The sequence below is a fragment of the Nipponia nippon genome, unplaced genomic scaffold (genome assembly GCF_047370975.1).
Source record: "Nipponia nippon isolate SJK-2023a ecotype South Korea unplaced genomic scaffold, ASM4737097v1 scaffold_3, whole genome shotgun sequence".
NCBI classification, from domain to species: Eukaryota; Metazoa; Chordata; class Aves; order Pelecaniformes; family Threskiornithidae; genus Nipponia; species Nipponia nippon.
The window spans coordinates 54,279,085-54,295,764 of record NW_028262347.1 but is presented as its reverse complement, the minus strand read 5'-3'; the positions used below and the strand labels follow the sequence as shown (position 1 = coordinate 54,295,764).

General features: G+C 55.7%; 3 protein-coding genes across 4 annotated transcripts; 2 read left to right on the top strand and 1 right to left on the bottom strand.

Moving 5' to 3' along the window:
- The first annotated feature begins 4,157 nt into the window (after positions 1 to 4,157).
- On the top strand, positions 4,158 to 9,071 carry TMEM140 (transmembrane protein 140). Its single transcript, XM_087768074.1, has 3 exons — positions 4,158 to 4,310; positions 6,338 to 6,449; positions 7,295 to 9,071. Exon 3 carries the CDS (start codon positions 7,321 to 7,323, stop codon positions 7,912 to 7,914), a length of 594 nt encoding a protein of 197 aa, XP_087624200.1. The 5' UTR covers positions 4,158 to 4,310; positions 6,338 to 6,449; positions 7,295 to 7,320; the 3' UTR covers positions 7,915 to 9,071.
- Positions 9,072 to 9,423: 352 nt separating this feature from the next.
- Positions 9,424 to 11,913, bottom strand: LOC148054616 (uncharacterized). 2 transcript variants are annotated; one of them, XM_087768076.1, is made up of 3 exons: positions 10,430 to 11,913; positions 10,258 to 10,333; positions 9,424 to 10,002 (listed from the first exon to the last, which is right to left on the bottom strand). In XM_087768076.1, exons 1-3 carry the CDS (start codon positions 10,552 to 10,554, stop codon positions 9,763 to 9,765), a joined length of 441 nt encoding a protein of 146 aa, XP_087624202.1. In that variant the 5' UTR covers positions 10,555 to 11,913; the 3' UTR covers positions 9,424 to 9,762. The 2 variants fall into 2 exon arrangements, with proteins under 2 accessions (XP_087624202.1, XP_087624201.1); XM_087768075.1 differs by having other exon boundaries at positions 9,424 to 9,973; positions 10,430 to 11,911.
- Positions 11,914 to 12,036: 123 nt separating this feature from the next.
- LOC148054615 (uncharacterized) lies at positions 12,037 to 16,122 on the top strand. Its single transcript, XM_087768073.1, has 5 exons — positions 12,037 to 12,421; positions 13,222 to 13,336; positions 13,582 to 13,755; positions 13,844 to 13,950; positions 14,418 to 16,122. The coding sequence occupies exons 1-5, from the start codon at positions 12,213 to 12,215 to the stop codon at positions 14,557 to 14,559; spliced, it is 747 nt and encodes a 248-aa protein (XP_087624199.1). The 5' UTR covers positions 12,037 to 12,212; the 3' UTR covers positions 14,560 to 16,122.
- The last annotated feature ends 558 nt before the right edge of the window (positions 16,123 to 16,680 follow it).

The window sequence follows — 16,680 nt, the reverse complement described above, 5'->3', positions numbered from 1 at the left end:
TTAATATATACTGGGTTTGTGAGACAGACGCCACTTTCAGAAAGAGCTCTGTGAAGAGCTAAGTCCCCCCCTTCTTTTTTTTCCCCTTTTTTTTAATTCTTCACTCTATTTGGAAGTCTCCCTAAGATTCTCAAGGAGAGGGGTTATTATTCACCAAGCAGCTGAAGCCACCATTCCTTGATCATAGTAGAGAAACTGGAGAGTCATAAGCCATGAAAATCATTCCCCCCTTTCACCAACAAACCAAATACATGTTACACTCAAAAACATTTGACATAAAAATCTGCACACAAATAGTCTGTGGAACTCTTTGCTAAAGGATGTCACGGACGCAAAAAATGTACATGGATTCAGGTGAACATGTACCTTATAGGTAGACCACTGGGAGTTTTCGAATAGACACATACAGCTTGGGAAATCTCCTCGGCTTAATGTTTGTTCTGCTCTGTTTGTTCTGTTCCTGGGCATCCATGCATGGTCACCTTGGAGGCAGGGTGCTGTCATAGATGGCCCCTTGGCCTAAACCAGTATGGTCATTCATGTGTTCTTACATACCTGAGTAATATTTTATTCATTACAGTCATACACCTGCATAGTTTGCATCTTCTTAATGTGTATAGCATTGTACAGGCATTTGGGAAAAGAGATGAAAAATACGCTGCTTAAGACAGGTACTGAGTTTTGTCCAAAGCCCAAGTCAGTGGGCTTCCTCTCTCTACCTTGTCTCTGTCTCTACAGCATACTCCATTTTAATCCATACATTGGAACCTATTGCTGCAAAATTGGGGCCACCAAGTTCTGAGCATTTGAGAGGGGCTGAGCTAGAATTGCCAATAATAAATAAAAACTAAATTATTTGTATTTGCAAGAAGAAAGAATTGGCCCAATGCTTAAAATACTTAAAAGGTACCACTGGAAGAAAATATCCCATACAGCCTCTCTGTTGTGCACTGTGTAACACACAAGAGGAAAAATCATATCGTATTACAGCAAGACAAATGCAGTAATAAAGACAAAAAATTAGACACATAGGCATGTCATCATTACAAGGCCTGTTAGAGTCAAGTGGGTCAGCTTTCTGTCAGGGCTAGAACTGGATGCAAGCATGGTGAAGAAGGCTGCACCCAGCCGGGCACCGGTCCTGGGGAATGAGTTCTGGGAGCCTCACATCTGATACCGTGCAGGATTAGGGTTCAGTCTCATGGAATCCTAAATGCAGCACACGTGCAGACAGCACAAAGCCATTTAGCTTTGCACTGCCTTGGACTCTGGCTTTTAGGTTGCCAGCAACCTCCTCACGACAGCTATAGGAGGAAAAGCATGGAGTTGGTTTTGTTTTACTAAGCTTTAGTTATTTTTAGTTGTCAGCAGATTACAGATGAGAAAAAAATACTCATTTTATGATTTCTTCTGAATAAAAGTGATTTCTAAACAATGTAGAAGAATATGAGGTGGACTCCAGCCTCTCCTCTCACCAGTCTAAGGACTCCCACAGGAATCCCTCAGGTGTGGTACACTGGGGCAGTACTAGCTATAGCTGAGAGGGTTTTTGAGTAACTAGAGGGAACCGAGTTCTACTGTGGAGATTCCCTCAGGAATGAGGACCAGGGTCATGACCAACTTCTGAGAAGCAAGTTTACTTTTAAAACAGCAGGCTAAAATAAGCAAAACACTTTTGAGAGTCCCAGCTCATCTCATGCTTTACTTACGATTGCTAGTATTACTAGAACTGCTTGACAGTGTTGCTGTGTGTGCTTTAACTGCACCACAAGAAACCAAGAGCCACAGAGCAGTTCATTCCACTGTAAAGCCATCTGAACATCTTAACACACAAGAAATTACATTTCTATTTCAGGAAACAATTCCAGGAAGGAACAATTGCACAGGAATTTAGTGGAAGCTGGCTCCTGGGAAGTGCTCTCCTTTCCCAGTCACCAACACCAGGCCCCAGCAGCCCAAACACTCCATCCTATCTCCCCTACCTCCAAGCACACATGTATAGAAGCCCTGCTCTCTTTCTCCTCTCTCTTCCCATTCTTTCTCCATGAGACAGGTTGATGATCATCTCCCTGCTTACCCCACCCCACACCCATCACACTTACCCTCCCCAGCTGCTCCATCATCAGATAGATTTTGAGCAGCTGAAGCCAAAGGGGCAGCCAGGGGACACCTATAAAATGTCCCTAGGAAAGAGAACAGCAGGGCATATTGCATCCTGCCCAGCCTTCAGGCACAGTCTTCCCTGCCCAAACACCTGGAAGGAGAAGGCAGCAGAACTACCTGCCAGAGAGGCAGCCAAAGATGTGGAAGGAGGCCTCCAGAATAAGAAGGTCAGTGCTACCAAAGGCAAGTCTTGAGCCAGCGGTTGACTGTGCCTCTCCCTGCTGGCAGCCAGTATCCCAGGAGGCATTACAAGCAGCAGAGCCCAAGGCCCTGCAGGGGAGGAGACACAAGGCTCCTTGGGAAATGCTGAGGAATGCTTCTTCCATAGGTGCACAATCAGGCAACCAGCTCTGGCCAGGAGGATGCCACGCTCCAAAAGTAACATTCCCAAATGGTGTATTTATTGCTTGGAGCAGTGCAGAGAAGGCCAGAGAGATGGATGTGTGTGCAAAGGCTAAAGCCAGGATGTGTGGCCATCTGTCACACTCATGAAGGCTGAAGCGTAGGAGATGGAAAGGGGATCAGACATCTACCTAGGAGGACAGTGGCTCAGAGGAGACATGCTGTGGCGTGATGGAGCAGACCCACTGTGGCAGTCATCCTGTTGCCCTAGCAAACAGGACCCCAATGTGAAGTGAGGATGTTTGGGAAGGAGCTGCTTGTGCCTCCTGCCTGTGGCAGGAAAAGAGCAACCTCCCCTGTGGTGCTGAGATCAGCTAAGGAGCTAACTGATTACAAGACCTAAATCATGCACCCTTTTCCTTCCTGAATGACAGAAAAGTGGGCGGTGTGAGGTGAAACTGCGTGACCACTCCTCCTGAGAGCACAAACATGCCTTCTGCCAATGCATGTTTCCTCACTCAAACATAGGTCTTGCCTTGGTGGTCTCTGCTCATACCTCAATTTCCCCACCAGCAGCCCCAATGTTAGATGATGGCCATATTCAGCCCCAAGGCTTCCTCCTGTGTCCCCGCTACTCACCACATTAAGCTCAGCAGCTATGGCCTGCTAGGCTTTATTTGCTGCAAGCCTTCTGCCCCTGCCCCTGATTTCTCCCACCATAACCCCCGCCCAAGCCATCCGTGATCTGAACCACCTCGATCCAGACCCTTGCCCTTCTCAATGCTAAAATTATTCCACGCACACAGGCCAGATGATAGGAAGGCACCTCCCCACCGCCACCTGCCTGATGTCTCTATGCATTAAGCTTCTCTTAGGGCTTCCTCCCATATTTCCTTTCGTCTCCCTTGTGCTCTTGGATGTGAGTACCAATTACAGGCTCACAACCTATGTACCACCTGGACATTTCCAGACCATGCCTAAACATGGAATTACTAGGTGGGACTCTGAACAGCTTCATGGCTAGGTGTCCCACACGTATCACCCCTCAACACACACCTCTCTAACAGACCCACCACCAAGGCTGCTTATAGGACAGGACAAATGCTTCTGGACCTGGCCAGGAGGATTAAAGGAAGGAGAGTTTTGCCCCTTACATCACTTGAGGTTTTACAGGTTTCCTGTTGCAGCAGGCAGCTTGCCACTTCTCCTGTGCTGTGCCTGCGTAGGCACTGTGTCTGCGGGCGAGGGGGAGCGCGGGCAAAGCTGGGTCTGGGAAGCAGAGGGAGGGGAGCAGCGTTCAAAATGCAAGAAGGGCAAAGTAGTCAGTGAACTCCAACAGTTCTGGGGTACTGGGGTCGGCACTGAGACGGTCAGTCACCTCTACCAAAGTGTCCAAACAAAACAAACTCATCTCAGCCTCCACAGACACGCAAGCCACTCTAGTAGCACAACTTTTGTGGGTGAGCTTAGTCTGGTCAGTTATTCATGTGGGTTAGCACGCCAGGAGAAGAAAGTGCAAACCTGCCCCCGGCTTGGACAGTGGTGGCTGGGCTCGGCTTGTTTTCTTGCTCATATTTACATGACGCAGTATCAGGGAGGAGCACTGCATCGGGCTCCCATGGCCCGGTGGCTCAAAAACGAAACAGAAAGCAAATGCAGCTGCCTGTGACACAACAGAGGCTGTGGTGTCAGAGCCCAGCCGGCACAGGACCTGGCAGCAGCCACAGACCAGCTCAGCTCGCCAGGGTGGCACCTCGGCCCTCTCCAGCCTGTTTCAGCTCCGCACCCAGCCAGATGGGCAGCCTGTAAGTATTCTCTACTGGGTCCCACACCTTTTTAATGCCACTGGCATTGGGGGCAGCTGCCAGAAGAAGTGGTGCTGCAGGGTGCAAATCTCTGGGAGAGAGTAGGGCCTTTCCCAGGTGTTGGACACTTTTGGGGCAGTTCCTCTGCAGTCTGGTCTGTGTGCCGCTGGCTGGTTTCCATTTGCCAGCAATCCTTAGCTTGTCAGCAGCCTTTCTTCACCTGTGGTTTCCCTGCAGCCGATCCTGCCTGACAGGGCGAGAGGGATCCTGGCAGGGAGTGGGTGGCTTGAGGGAAAAGTGCTAAGGTCAAAGCTGCCTTCCTTTCCCCCTGCTCTTGCATGGCATTACTTCCCCCGGCAGCCGGGGAGGGGGAATGCAGGAAAGCCAAATCTTCTGGGGAGCTCTTCGGTGCAAGAGAAAAATGCCCATTCCCTCACCCCTTTGCATTCAGCCTGTTCACTGCAATGGGGGTCCAGTGGCTCCACAGAGATGTTCATCCCCACACAGAGGCCAGATCCTGCGCCAGAGCTGCGTGCCTTGGCCTCTCCATCCTGCTGCCTTTGCCCAGGCACCTAGCCAGCAGCTCACTGCGGGGAAGGCACAGCTGCAGCCAGGGAAGGTGCTCACCTGCCTATGAGCCAGCAGAGAGAAGGGCTGTGCCATCCCAGCAGCACAGAGGGTCACTATGAGCCTCATCTCACACACAGTCACCCCAGGGAGCTCCTGAGCAATGCGCATGGAGCCTCTCTCTGCCCGGGAGACTGAGACAGAGCTCTCCCATGGTGAAGTCCAGAGCTTCCAGTGATGCCTGCCCAGAAACAAGGAGGTTGAAGCCAGGCTGGGGCTCGCTGTGCCGTACTTGGGTTCCTCTTGCACCTTTGAGGTAGATCCACAGACTCTCCTGTCCAAAGGCACAGGCACCATCTGCAGAGGGGCTGCAGATGTCTGGGAAAAGCCCCAGCTGGACACAGCGTGACAGCTCTTTCCTGTTTATCCCTTACTTCTCAGCCAGGCTGCCTCCAAACCAGCCTTGGGGCCGAGCTGCAGAGCTCACAAATGCCGTGTCTGCAGCTGCACTGGTGGTGGGGCACCGTCTCAGCTTTCATTGCCAAACTGTACATTGCCTCCAGGCCAGCTGTGTGCTCTCTGCCCCAGCTGGCACAGGGTACCCGCATCAGGCATGTTTCTGTCTCTGTCACAGTCACACCTGGGGACAGGGATTTACCTGCTGGGCTAGGCTGGGGAGGCAGCAGGAGGCTGAGGGGCAAATCTGCCTGCAATTTGGCAGAGTGAACAGAGGGGTATCACCAGGGAAAGAAAAGAGGTCCTTATTGACATGAACCTCAAAGCAGAGGAGAGGTCAGAGATACCATGGGATTTCCCTGGACCCTCATACACGCAGAGATCACATAGCAGCGCAGGGTCTCTGGGATGGCTCTCCTCCACCCCAGCATATATTTCCACGAACCTGCTAGGAATTTAATTCTCTGTCCCCTCTCTAGTAAACATGTGCAACTAGGACAATTTTTAATTGCTTTTTTATTTTATGGAGGTGGGGGGGGTAAATAAAAGGTAATGTGAGATAATTGAACAAAAAGCCCGTGTTTCTACAAGCCTGCCTCCCTTAGGAAACTGTCTGAAGAAATACGACAGCAAGGGTTGATGGGTGGGCAGGGCCAGGAGCCAGCTGGGCTGTACTGTTTCCAGCTCTGAGTTCTGACAGAAATCCCTGGGGAGCTGGTCAGCTAACCAAGAGCACCCTCCAAGCGCAGCTTGTTCTCCCTCTGAGGGCTGCGAGGCAGGATGGTAGGAAGAATGGTGGGCGGGCGTGAACCCTTGCAGGACCAGGAGAGGAAAAGCAGCAATGCCTGGCTGCAGGAGAGCACGTGTAAAGACAGACAAACCAAGAGGCAATACCAGGGGCAAGACAAACCCTGGTGAAATTACACGTGCATGAGGTCTCATTCTGCAGCACACTCTGGGCCCGAGCACAGGTATTTTCCTGGTCGTTTGTGTCTTCATTGTAGATTCAGAACAACGCGCATGTGACCTTCCAGTCTCTCCAGAAGCCTCCTGTTGTGAAGACGACCTCCAAGGGAAGCTACAAGAAGTGAGGTGTTGACCAGGGGAAGGGGACAGGTCAGTGTCTGGATGCTGTGACCCCCTTCCATGCTGTGTGTGTGCTCCTCTTGGCTATGACTGTGTGGAGGAGGAGAATTTTGGACAAAGAAGCTTTATTCCTGTGCACATTAAACATAGGTGCCCCACTCCCAAGTATCACAAGGAATGTCCTTGTCTGCCCAGAACCAAAAGAAAAGCATTTTCCCAGAATAGCTCATAGCCCCCTCCTTACCAGACAGCAGTGTTTTGCTCCCCTCCCAGCACTGCAGTTTGCTGACAAATGCCTATTTTGTCCAACGTGAGACCCAAGTAACAAGCGATACAACTGGAGGAAATGGATGCAAGTTGCACCAGGGGAGGCTTAGGTTGGATATGAGGAAAAACTTCTTCACTGAAAGGGTAGTCAGGCACTGGAACAGGCTGCCCAGGGAAGCAGTTGAGTCCCCATCCCTGAAGGTATTTAAAAGACGTGTAGATGCAATGCTCAGGGACACGGTTTTGTGGTGGAGTTGGCAGTGCTGGGTTAGCAGTTGGACTTGATGATCTTGAAGGCCTTTTCCAACCTATGATTCTATGGTGCAAAGGGCGCGTGCAGTGCTAAGGGAGCCACACCAGATTCATCCCATCCTCCCAGTGCTGGTCCATGCACAGGACATCATTAAGCCACCTTTGCTGTGACCAAAAACACACCGCCCTCGACCCAGGAACACATGCGCAGCACAGAGGCAGGACTGAGACGCTCCTGCCCTACTTGCAAGGGGGCAAGGGGAGTCCTGAGGCCTCAGTGACACAGGCTCAGAGCACACCTAGGGAAGGGTGCCATAACACACAACAACCAAGCGGCCCCCCTTCATGTTTTGCAGTGGGTGTCCCCACAGCAGGCTTTACCATGATATCAAGAGAGCTGCTGCAACAGAGGTGCACCGGGCACCTGCTCTGTGCGCTGACCCTCCTTGAGGCTGCCGGGACCTTGGCCTTGATGTCCTATGCACTGCTATGGGAAGCTGGGAACCTGGTCAACCTCTCTGACAAACGCATCGGCTTTTACAACTTCTGTCTGTGGAATGAGACAGCCAGGGAGCTGCAGTGTCTGGAGTACAAGCATCTGCAGGTGATGGGCATCAGTCCACCAGGAGTGGTGTTAGCCAGGGTTTGTGTGTATACCTGCCTGGTCTTCAGCATCTTCTACCCCATTTTTCTTGCACATGTGATGTGCGCAGACAAGACAGAGGACTGGAAGGTGATCCTCATCATACTCATCATCCAGAAGATAATCCTGTCTGGAGGCCTGGGTACATTTCTCTTCCAAACCTCGCAGTGGATTCACCCCTCTGATTTCACTGGGGGCTTCCTGGCACTGGTTGGGACTCAGGCTCTGCTACTGTTCCAGATTCTCACTGCCACTATGTACCTTAGCTGGGCCAAGCACACACTCCTGCGTCAAAGCCCCTTTACTGAGGAGGCCCTGCCCATTGAGATTTGACAGTGAAGAAGATGCAAGAGCTATTGATAACCTGATTTAGAATAATAATCCCACTACAGCTTTAGTCACTGGCAGGAATTTGATCCTTAGTCCAAAGGCCCATGTCCAGCCATGCTCTGGCACACGGCTGTGATTGCTGCTGCCAGCTGGCAGGACTCCTGCAGCGAGCGGGCAGCAGGTATGAACACCCACAGCACAGTGTGGGAGCTTCCCAGGAACAGCAGTGTGTAACACACCCCTCACACTGGGGCACAACATCAAAGCAATAGCATTTCTGGCCCTGACCCAGAGTACAGTGAAAGGGACAGATCAGAACCAGCAGACAGTGGACACATCTCTCTGGCCATATCTAGCCTAAGTATAGGCAGGCAGAGAAGCAAACAGGCTTCCCTTCTTGGAGCTGTCCAAAGAGACTCTGCTCCTTCTCCACCTCCTGGACTAACCAGGGATGTCTTTGAGGCAATTGTGACTAGACAAGCTGTGGCTTCAAAATGCCATCACAGCAGTGGCAGCCCCAGAACTGCACTGGAAATACTCTCTTCAGCAGGAGCAACCTGTACTTCACCTGCTGGAATAATATCTGGAGTGACTGCTGTAGTTCATTAGGGTGAAGTGGCCCACACCCAACCCCAGCAGCAGCAGAGCACCTGGAGGGGCAGCTTAACAACTTGATAAACACTGAACACAGCCCTAATGAGGAAGGTTTCCATGAGGAAGCAGAGGATTTCGATGCAGAGCCCCAGGTGTGTCCCCACTGATATTAACTGGGCTGAGCCCAGCACTCTACCAGCCTTTAAGACTCCAGGAGACACTGGTTCTGTGCGAGGGCAGCTCACCACAGAGCCAGCTCAGTGCAATGCACGCCCCATGCAAGGCTGTGCTTGGGGAGCAGGGCCAGGGCTGCTACAGGCCAGGGTGCAGTGCCCTAGCTGGGCCATCACAGCCAGAGTGCTGGATCGGGCCTCTCCACCGTGGCAGTGCACAGCACCGCTCCATGCCATGTCTGCAACCTCACACAATGAAGCACCTGTTTCCCCCCCGCCATCCCCTTCGGGCACATGAGTGTCCATTTTCTCTCCTGCTGCAGTCTTCGTGGGGATGTGGCTGGTGATGATGGTTTGACTGATACTTCATTTCAGTAAAGGCTCTCGTACGTACCCCAGCCTCATGTGGTTTGTTCATCCTCACTTCAGATCGGGCAGAGGATGCTGAGCCATCCTCATCCCTTCACTGGCCACAGCCCCCATCTTCACCCCTCGGGATGGTCCCTGGCCCTGCCAGTCTGCTCCCACCCATGTCCTCCTCAGCTATGGGAGGCCTGCCACAGCCCGGAGCCAAACTCAGTGCCAGGCCCCACTGCAGCTGTCACAGAGGGACCGCAAGGACAAGGGAGCCCCAAGGCTGAACCGTGACTATCCCAGCTCTGCAGAGCCAGCAAAGGCCTTCCAGGGCCAGCAACTCCCCGCTCCCCTCCAGTCCTAACACTGACCCACCAGAGGGACACTCGCAGAAACCCACATGTCCTCTTTAATCTGCCCATGCCCTGAGATGCCAAACAGAAAGGAACGTAACCTAATCTAATCATCTAACCTAGAGCCAAATCCCACCGGATCCCAGCACACGCTGGGAGAAGTGCTGAGAAGAAGCCCCCTTCCTTTTTGCCCAAGGCCTTCACGAGACTCCTACCAGCTCCGTAGGCCACCAACACAGCAGACACACAGCCCACCACAGGCCCTCCTCCCGCCACCCTCGGTGCTGCGGGAGGGGACACCCTCCCCACTGTCCCCTCTGCTCCTGGGGAGCCACAGCGGAGGCAACGTTAGCTGAAAAAGATCGCCCTGACATAGTTCAGAACAGCGTCCTCGGAGTCCTCCCAGCCTCTCCTCTCTGCGTCGGCGCCACCACCAGCGTCAGGAGGGGATGGCAGAGCGGGACTGCGGTCACTGCCTCCCCCGGTGCCGCCTGTGCTTCCAGGAGCCTCGTCTGCTGTTGGCTGGAGCGCCTGCTCCTCTTCGCTCCCGGACCGGGCCTTCTCCTCCTCTTCCTCGCACCGTCGATTCTGACCAAAGGGAAAACAACCGGACCCGGCTGTGCGCGACTTCACCCCGGGAGCGCTCCAAGGGGCAGGCGGGCAGCCCGGGGCGGCCGGGGGGCAAAGGCAGCTGCGCCGGCGCCGGCAGCCTCCGGGAAGGGGACGAGGGGACCGGCAAACCCGGGCGGCGCTCGGCAGCGCCCCCAGCGCCGCCTCCCGCGGAGGGGCCGCCAGGGAGCCGGCGGCGGCAGCGCTCCCTGCCCGCGCCCCGGAGCCCTCCCTCCCGCCCGCCCGCGGGGGTCCAGCCTCACCTCGCCCAGCACCGCCAGGGCCACGTCCACCAGCTCCGCCTCGTTCATGCAGTACACCGCCGCCGCCGCCGCCGCCCTGGGCACCGCACGGGGAGACCCTCAGGGCAGGGCCAGGGCAGGGCAGGGCAGGGCCCGGCCTCGCCCGCCCGCCGCCCCCGCCGCTCCCCGCTACCTGGGCCCTGCCGCCGCCCGCCGCCGCCCGGCCTCGGGGGGGGGCGCCGCCGCCGCCCGCTCGTCCCCCGCCGCCCCCATCCAGGCCGGGAGGAGCCGCCGCCGCCGCCGCGCCCCCGCCGCCATCCCCCGCGCGGCGGCACCGCGGGCGGGGAGGGGCGGCGCGGCCCCGGGAGCCGCCCCCGCCCGCCCGAGCGGGAAGCCCAGGGCTGCGCCCGCCCTCGCCGGCGCGCCGGGGCCAGCCGTGTCCGCGCAGCGCGGCAGGGGCGGCGGTGCCGCTGGGGCAGGTTTCTGCCGTCACGCCGAGCCCTCTGCCTCGCTAAACCCTGAGGGCAGCCGAGCAGCAAAACCACCCCCCCCCACCCCCAAAAACCCACGTCGCGACAGAAGCCGGTGCTTGATCCGGCGGGGAGGGAGGCGGCGCAGGCGGGCAGCCCGCCAGGGAGGCCGCGCAGCCGGGCTCGGGCTCCGGGGCGAGCACGGCAGCTGGCAGGGACGGGCCGGCGGAGCGGGTTGGGGCCGAGCAGCCACAGCTCCCGCCGCGCACGCAGCACTCAGGCAAAAATGCACGGATGCTTCTCCTCCCAGGCCGAATCTCCCCAAGGGAGAAACGGGGTATTCGGAGAGTCCCTGAAATGAAACTCAATAGCAACGAAGGTACCGGTAAGCAGGGATTCTTTATTGCAGCGCTGGGCAGCGCGGGGGATTCTCCACCGTGAGTGCTCCACCGATTGGGCAGACTTTCAGAGAGTGTATACCATAAAGTCCTACCCATTCACAGGATTCCCGAGAATTCAGTTACATAATCATGGTGTTTCCTGGAGCTTATTAACATAGGCAAATGCCCGATCCGCACGCGCAGTCGTCTCCCGTGGTGGTCTTCAAGTGGTCTTTGGGGGTCTTCAGATGTCTGCTTCGCTGTGTTCGCTGATTGACCTTTGCTTCTGCCCAAACTCCGCCCTAGGATCGCGTAAACGGGCTCCTTCAAGGCTGCTGTCATTCTTCTGGGACTTCCCATCTTCCCTGCCTTTGTCCTCCCCCGGCCCAGTTGTCCCAGACGGGATTATCCCGGAGCCCCCTTATCTTCCAACCGTTCTAACGACTCTCTAAATCGCAGAGGCCTCCCTTCCTTTTGCTTAGTTAAGTGACCACGACATTTCAAACATCCTCCTTGCCCCTAGGCTTTAATTCTCTCAGGAGGCATTTGGATGCAGTGGCTGCGGCCATCGGGGCTTGAGCCCTTTCAGCACCAGCGCAGCGGCGGGGCAGGGCCAAGCTTTGCTGCACGCTCAGCGGTTGGTCCGCAGCCCCGTCCGTGGCCCGCGCTGCTGCATTGCCCTCCAAAACCTCGCCCGACGCACAGGGGGACGCAGCCCCCAGCGCCCCGACGCGGGAGCAGAGCGGGCTCCGCAGCAGCAGCGCCCCGACGGCGGAGGCGGAGGCCGCTCCTCCCGGGCCGGGGCGAGCCACCCCGCCCCCTCTGACGCCCCCTCTGTGACGCCCCCTCTGTGACGCCCCGGCCGCACGCGACGACGCCGCTCTTCGGCCGCCCCCTGCAGGCGCCGGCGGTCAGTGTGGTCGCCGTCGCGGAGGGACCGGCAGCGCGTCTCTGGCTGGCAGCGTCGGGGGCTGCGAGCCGCGGCCGCGGCTCGGGGCTCCGCTCTCGGCTCTCCCCGCCCTCTCCCCCGCCCCGCCCCGCCCCGCCCGGGGCTCGGCAGAGCCCGCCGGGCGCCTCCTGCGGCTGCTAACGGCGGGGCGGGCCATGCCCTCGCCCCCGCCGCAGCATGCAGAGGCTCGTCGCACTCCTCAGGAGGGTGCGGGAGCGGCCGCCGCCCGGCAGCGCTCCCGCGCCCGGCGCCGCCGGGGCCTCTGAGCTCCGGGAGAAGGGCTGGGGCGAGCTGCACAGCGCGGCCGCCAGCGGTGACCTGGCCCGGCTGCGGCGGCGCTGGTGGTGGAAGAGGCTCCGCATCAACTGGCGGGACGCGAAGAAGCAGTAAGGGGCGGGCAGTGCCCGTAGCAAAGCCCCCACCCCCCCTGGCTGGAGGAGCCGGCGAAGCCCGGCACGGTCGCAGGCGCCCTCGGAGCAGGGCCGGCTCCACAGCGCTGGCCGTCCCGGCGGCCTGCCCAAGCTGGGCCAGGAGGCGGCGGATGCTCCGCTCCGCTCCGCTCTGCCCTGCTTTGCCCCGCTCTGCCAGCCTGGTCCCTGTCGTGACTCTTCGGTGGAGCTCAGCAGGCCTTCGTCCAAGCAGAGACGGCTCCTTTCCTGCCGCCAGACCGAGCGCCTTGCTTGGGCAGGGCACGGGTTGGCAGAAAGACGCGGCACAGCCTTCCCGTTGCTGTTAGAAATCCCATCCCCTCTGTCTCTGGGACACGTCTGGCACGGGACTGGTCGGGGGAAAACCCAGGGGCTTGCGCGGACCCCGCAGTCTCCGTAGACTTACGTAGCCTCCCTTGACTTCAGGCTGCCAAGACGCACGCGGTCTCCTTTGCTGTGCCGGGTGGCTGGGCAGTCCTGGAGGGAGGGACCAGTGCCTGGGCACAGGACTCTGCTTGTGCGGGTTCCTTGACGCAGCCGAGGAAATGCCTCCTGACTCAAGGCAGGCGTTGGGGATTTTGCGTAGCCAGCCCCAGGCTTTGGCTGTGCAACTGCTGCCACGGGCTCCGGAACGAGAAAGCTTGCTTTCGGCTTGTTTTTTGCTAGTTGAGGCTTACGGCCCCATGTGGCGGCTACCACAGCCTGAAACGATGTCTTCAGCTGTCTGTCAGCGTTAACTGCGTTTATTTAATTTCTAGGACGCCTCTGCACCTTGCTTGTGCCAACGGCCACACCGATGTCGTTCGATTTCTAGTAGAAAAGAAGTGCCACCTAAATCCTCGGGACAGTTTTAAGAAATCGCCGCTGATGAAGGTACGTCGAAGAGGTCATGCTGTTGCCCATTGGGCTTACTGATTGTGCGCTGAGCGACACATACCTCGCACAATTCTTTACGTAGGCCTGCGTAGAAACAGGCGTGTTGTAGTCAGCGGGGAAGGGGCGTATGTCGCCTCATCTTTGAAGATGCTCACACGTTCCAGCGTTGGGAAGATGCGGGAGTTCTGACAGAGAGAAGCGTAGATGTTGGAAGTTATTCCTCCTTTGTGTCGTGTTTCCAGGCAGTAGAGCACCAGCACAAAGACTGTGCGACTCTTCTGCTGGAGCACGGTGCCAACCCTGACCTCAGAGCTGCTGGCGGCAACACTGCCCTTCACCTGGCTGCCATCATTCATAGCAAATCTCTAGCAGAGCTGTTACTTGAGCACAATGCCCATATTGATGCTCAGAATGAGGTAAGTGTGGACTTTGGGCAAGGCTCCTCTGCCCAAAACTTGCTTGACTTTTCTGTGCGATTGTAAGGGAGATGATTTCTCCTTTCAGCTGGGATACACTCCGCTTACTCTTGCCATCACCGAGCACTGTGAAGAGATGGTCGAGTTCCTTCTTCAAAAAGGAGCTGACGTGCACGCTCGAGATAACCATGAAAGGTAGAAGGGTTTGTCAAAAGTGCGTGTGGGACTCCTTAGCGTTGTTCAGGTTGGATTGATGGGAGGCATAGGAACGAGCTTTGAAAAGGAACCAGGAGCTGCCCAGATGGAGCTCCTTCTGTGTGACTTGTGAAAGCAGGCGCGCACTCGGCTGCTCTCTTACCTCAGGGGATGATTTCCGCACTGAGGACCGCAAGAAAGCGTTGGCTGTGGTGCCACATGCGCGCGCGTGTACGCACCCACACCCGCACCCCGCCAAGTCTGCTCTGGGCGGGTGGCTGGCCTGGAGACCTCCTGAGGTCCCACCAACCTGAATTCCCCAATGCTTCCGTGCGCTTGGCTGTGCTTTCACTCTGCGTGCAGGAGAGGGGAAAGGAATTGTTTGGGGAGCAAAGAGGGACTGAAGTAATGGCAATGCAATGTCTGCAGCAGCTGATGTATTTCCTATCGTCTCTTGGATGATTTAGGACCACTCTGATGTTTGCTGCTCTTGCTGGGGATATGAACATAACACGACTTCTTCTTCGGCATGGTGCTGATATTTCTCATGAAGACAGGTTTGGCCACACAGCTATGCATTATGCCAGTACCTCTGCACGCTCTGAGTAAGTGATTCACGTCCTCGTTACAGCAGTTGCACTGTCAGAATATCCGTGCTGATGTATGGCCCTTTTTGGTAACTTCCCGGGGGTTTAATGAGGGGTCGAGACCTTTGTTGAAGCTGGGCTCAGTGACGTCTTCCGATGCATCTCTTTCTGCGTCCAGAGTGGATTTGGAAGCTGAGAAAAACTTCCCCCCACAGCTCTCTCCGACAATTCACCTGTGTGCTCTCAAGCTCCACTCAACTCAACTGACTAGCAACTCCCTGCCTTTTGTTTCAGAGGGGATCTAACTGCTATCCCCCGAGTTAAACTCTGCAGCGGTTTTCCTCCTCTCATGGGTAGCTTTGCACCCCTGGCTGTTCCTTCGCTAAGACGACTGTGTGTGCTTAACAGCTAGGCTGAAGGAAATAGCCCTCTTGCCTAGTCATGGTAGCCTAGTGATGGGGGAATGAACTGCATTATGCCTTGTCTAGCCATAAACAACTGCCCGTGACTGCTTGTCACTGGATCAAAACACTGGATTTCTTCTCCCTCTGCCCCTTCTGTCAGCCTCTATTCATGGGAAGCAGGAGAGAAGGATGCTTGGGTAAATCGTGGAGTAAAATCCCCTTTAGGAATAAAGCATGTTGGAAGATGGCTCTAGCAACACAACATGTTCATTCCTTCCCTCCAGGCCTCTGGCACAGTATCAATGTTGCGCTAATGCACCGTTTTGCATAGCAGCCTTGGTCTGGAGCACGTCTTTAACATTTTCTCTTCTCGTTTGTTTGGGCTTTTTTGTTTTGTTTGTAGTTCTGCTTATGAAGCAAACCTGAAAGTGATCTCTCTCCTGAGACCCAACTGACCCTCCGGCAGGGCTGGTAGAAGAGAACACCTATACAATGTAGTTAACCCGTGCAGTGCTTGGAATGCAACTGCAACCTTTGTTGGCCTCTTGATATCCCCCTTAGGAGCTCTCTAAACTCTCAGGTCCTCAGACTAACCATGGGAATTTCTGAAGCCTTTCCAAGTCAGGACTGGCTTTGAGGAGATGTTGCCCTGGCTTGACGTGAAGACTTGCTACAGCATTAGTATAGCGTCCCAGTGAGGTAGAAGCTTTGTAGTTAGACGGCAGTCTGCCAGGGAGCTTGTTAATCTCGCTGGCCCTCAAAATGGAGAGGCTGATTATCAGAGGAGACTGTAGCCAGCAGGGGGGAGTTACTCCATAGACAAGAATAGGCACCTCTAGTGGGAACAAGCCTGTAGCGAGTATATCAGTCTCCACTCCTCTAGTAGTGCAGTAAGTCGTGTGTGTGTGTGTGTTACCCTTTACCAGCTGGCTATGAATATGGTACGATGGCTCATGAATGGCTGTTGCTCTTCCAGCAGAGAGCGTATGCAAGTGTGGAGGGATTTTTACGGAATGCTTTTCCTTCCTTTCCGCATATAGTATTGCTAAACAACTGGAGGAATACGTGGGCTGTGAAAGGATGGGAGAGAGTTCTGCGGGAGGCACAGAAGGCGCAACAGTACTTGACAGCTCTTGCTCTGGGACACCTGCTGACTTTCCCTGGGGCACACCTACACTGACCGGAGCAGGTAGGATCCTTCACCGCATAGGAGGTGATAAGGACAAATGCCTGTGGCCTGAAGGAGAGCGACAACCTGTCAGTTGGACACAGGGCTTCAGAGACTGGGAAGGGCAGAGTAAAATAAGGCACTCATGGCAGCGTCATGCTTCTTTCCTCCTCTGTAGGTGTCTTCCCGGCAGCAGAGCAAGAGGAAGATGACGACTCCCCTTTTGATTCTGAGGTAGAGTCATAGAATCACAGAACCATTTGCCTTGGGAAAGACCCTTAAGATCTTGGAGTCCAACCGTAAACCTCAGGCTGCCAAGTCCACCCCTAAACAGTATCCCTAAGCGCCGCGCCTACACGTCTTCTAAATCCCTCCGGGGTGGGGCCTCAACCACTTCCCTGGGCAGCCTGTTCCAGCGCTTGATAGCCCTGTCAGTGAAGAAAGTTTTCCTAATATCCAATCTAAACCTGTTCCTGATACAAGCCAGGATGCTATTGGCCTTCTTGGCCACCTGGGCACGCTGCCGGTCCCATTCGGCCGGCTGTCGACAAGCACCCCCAGGTCCTTTTCC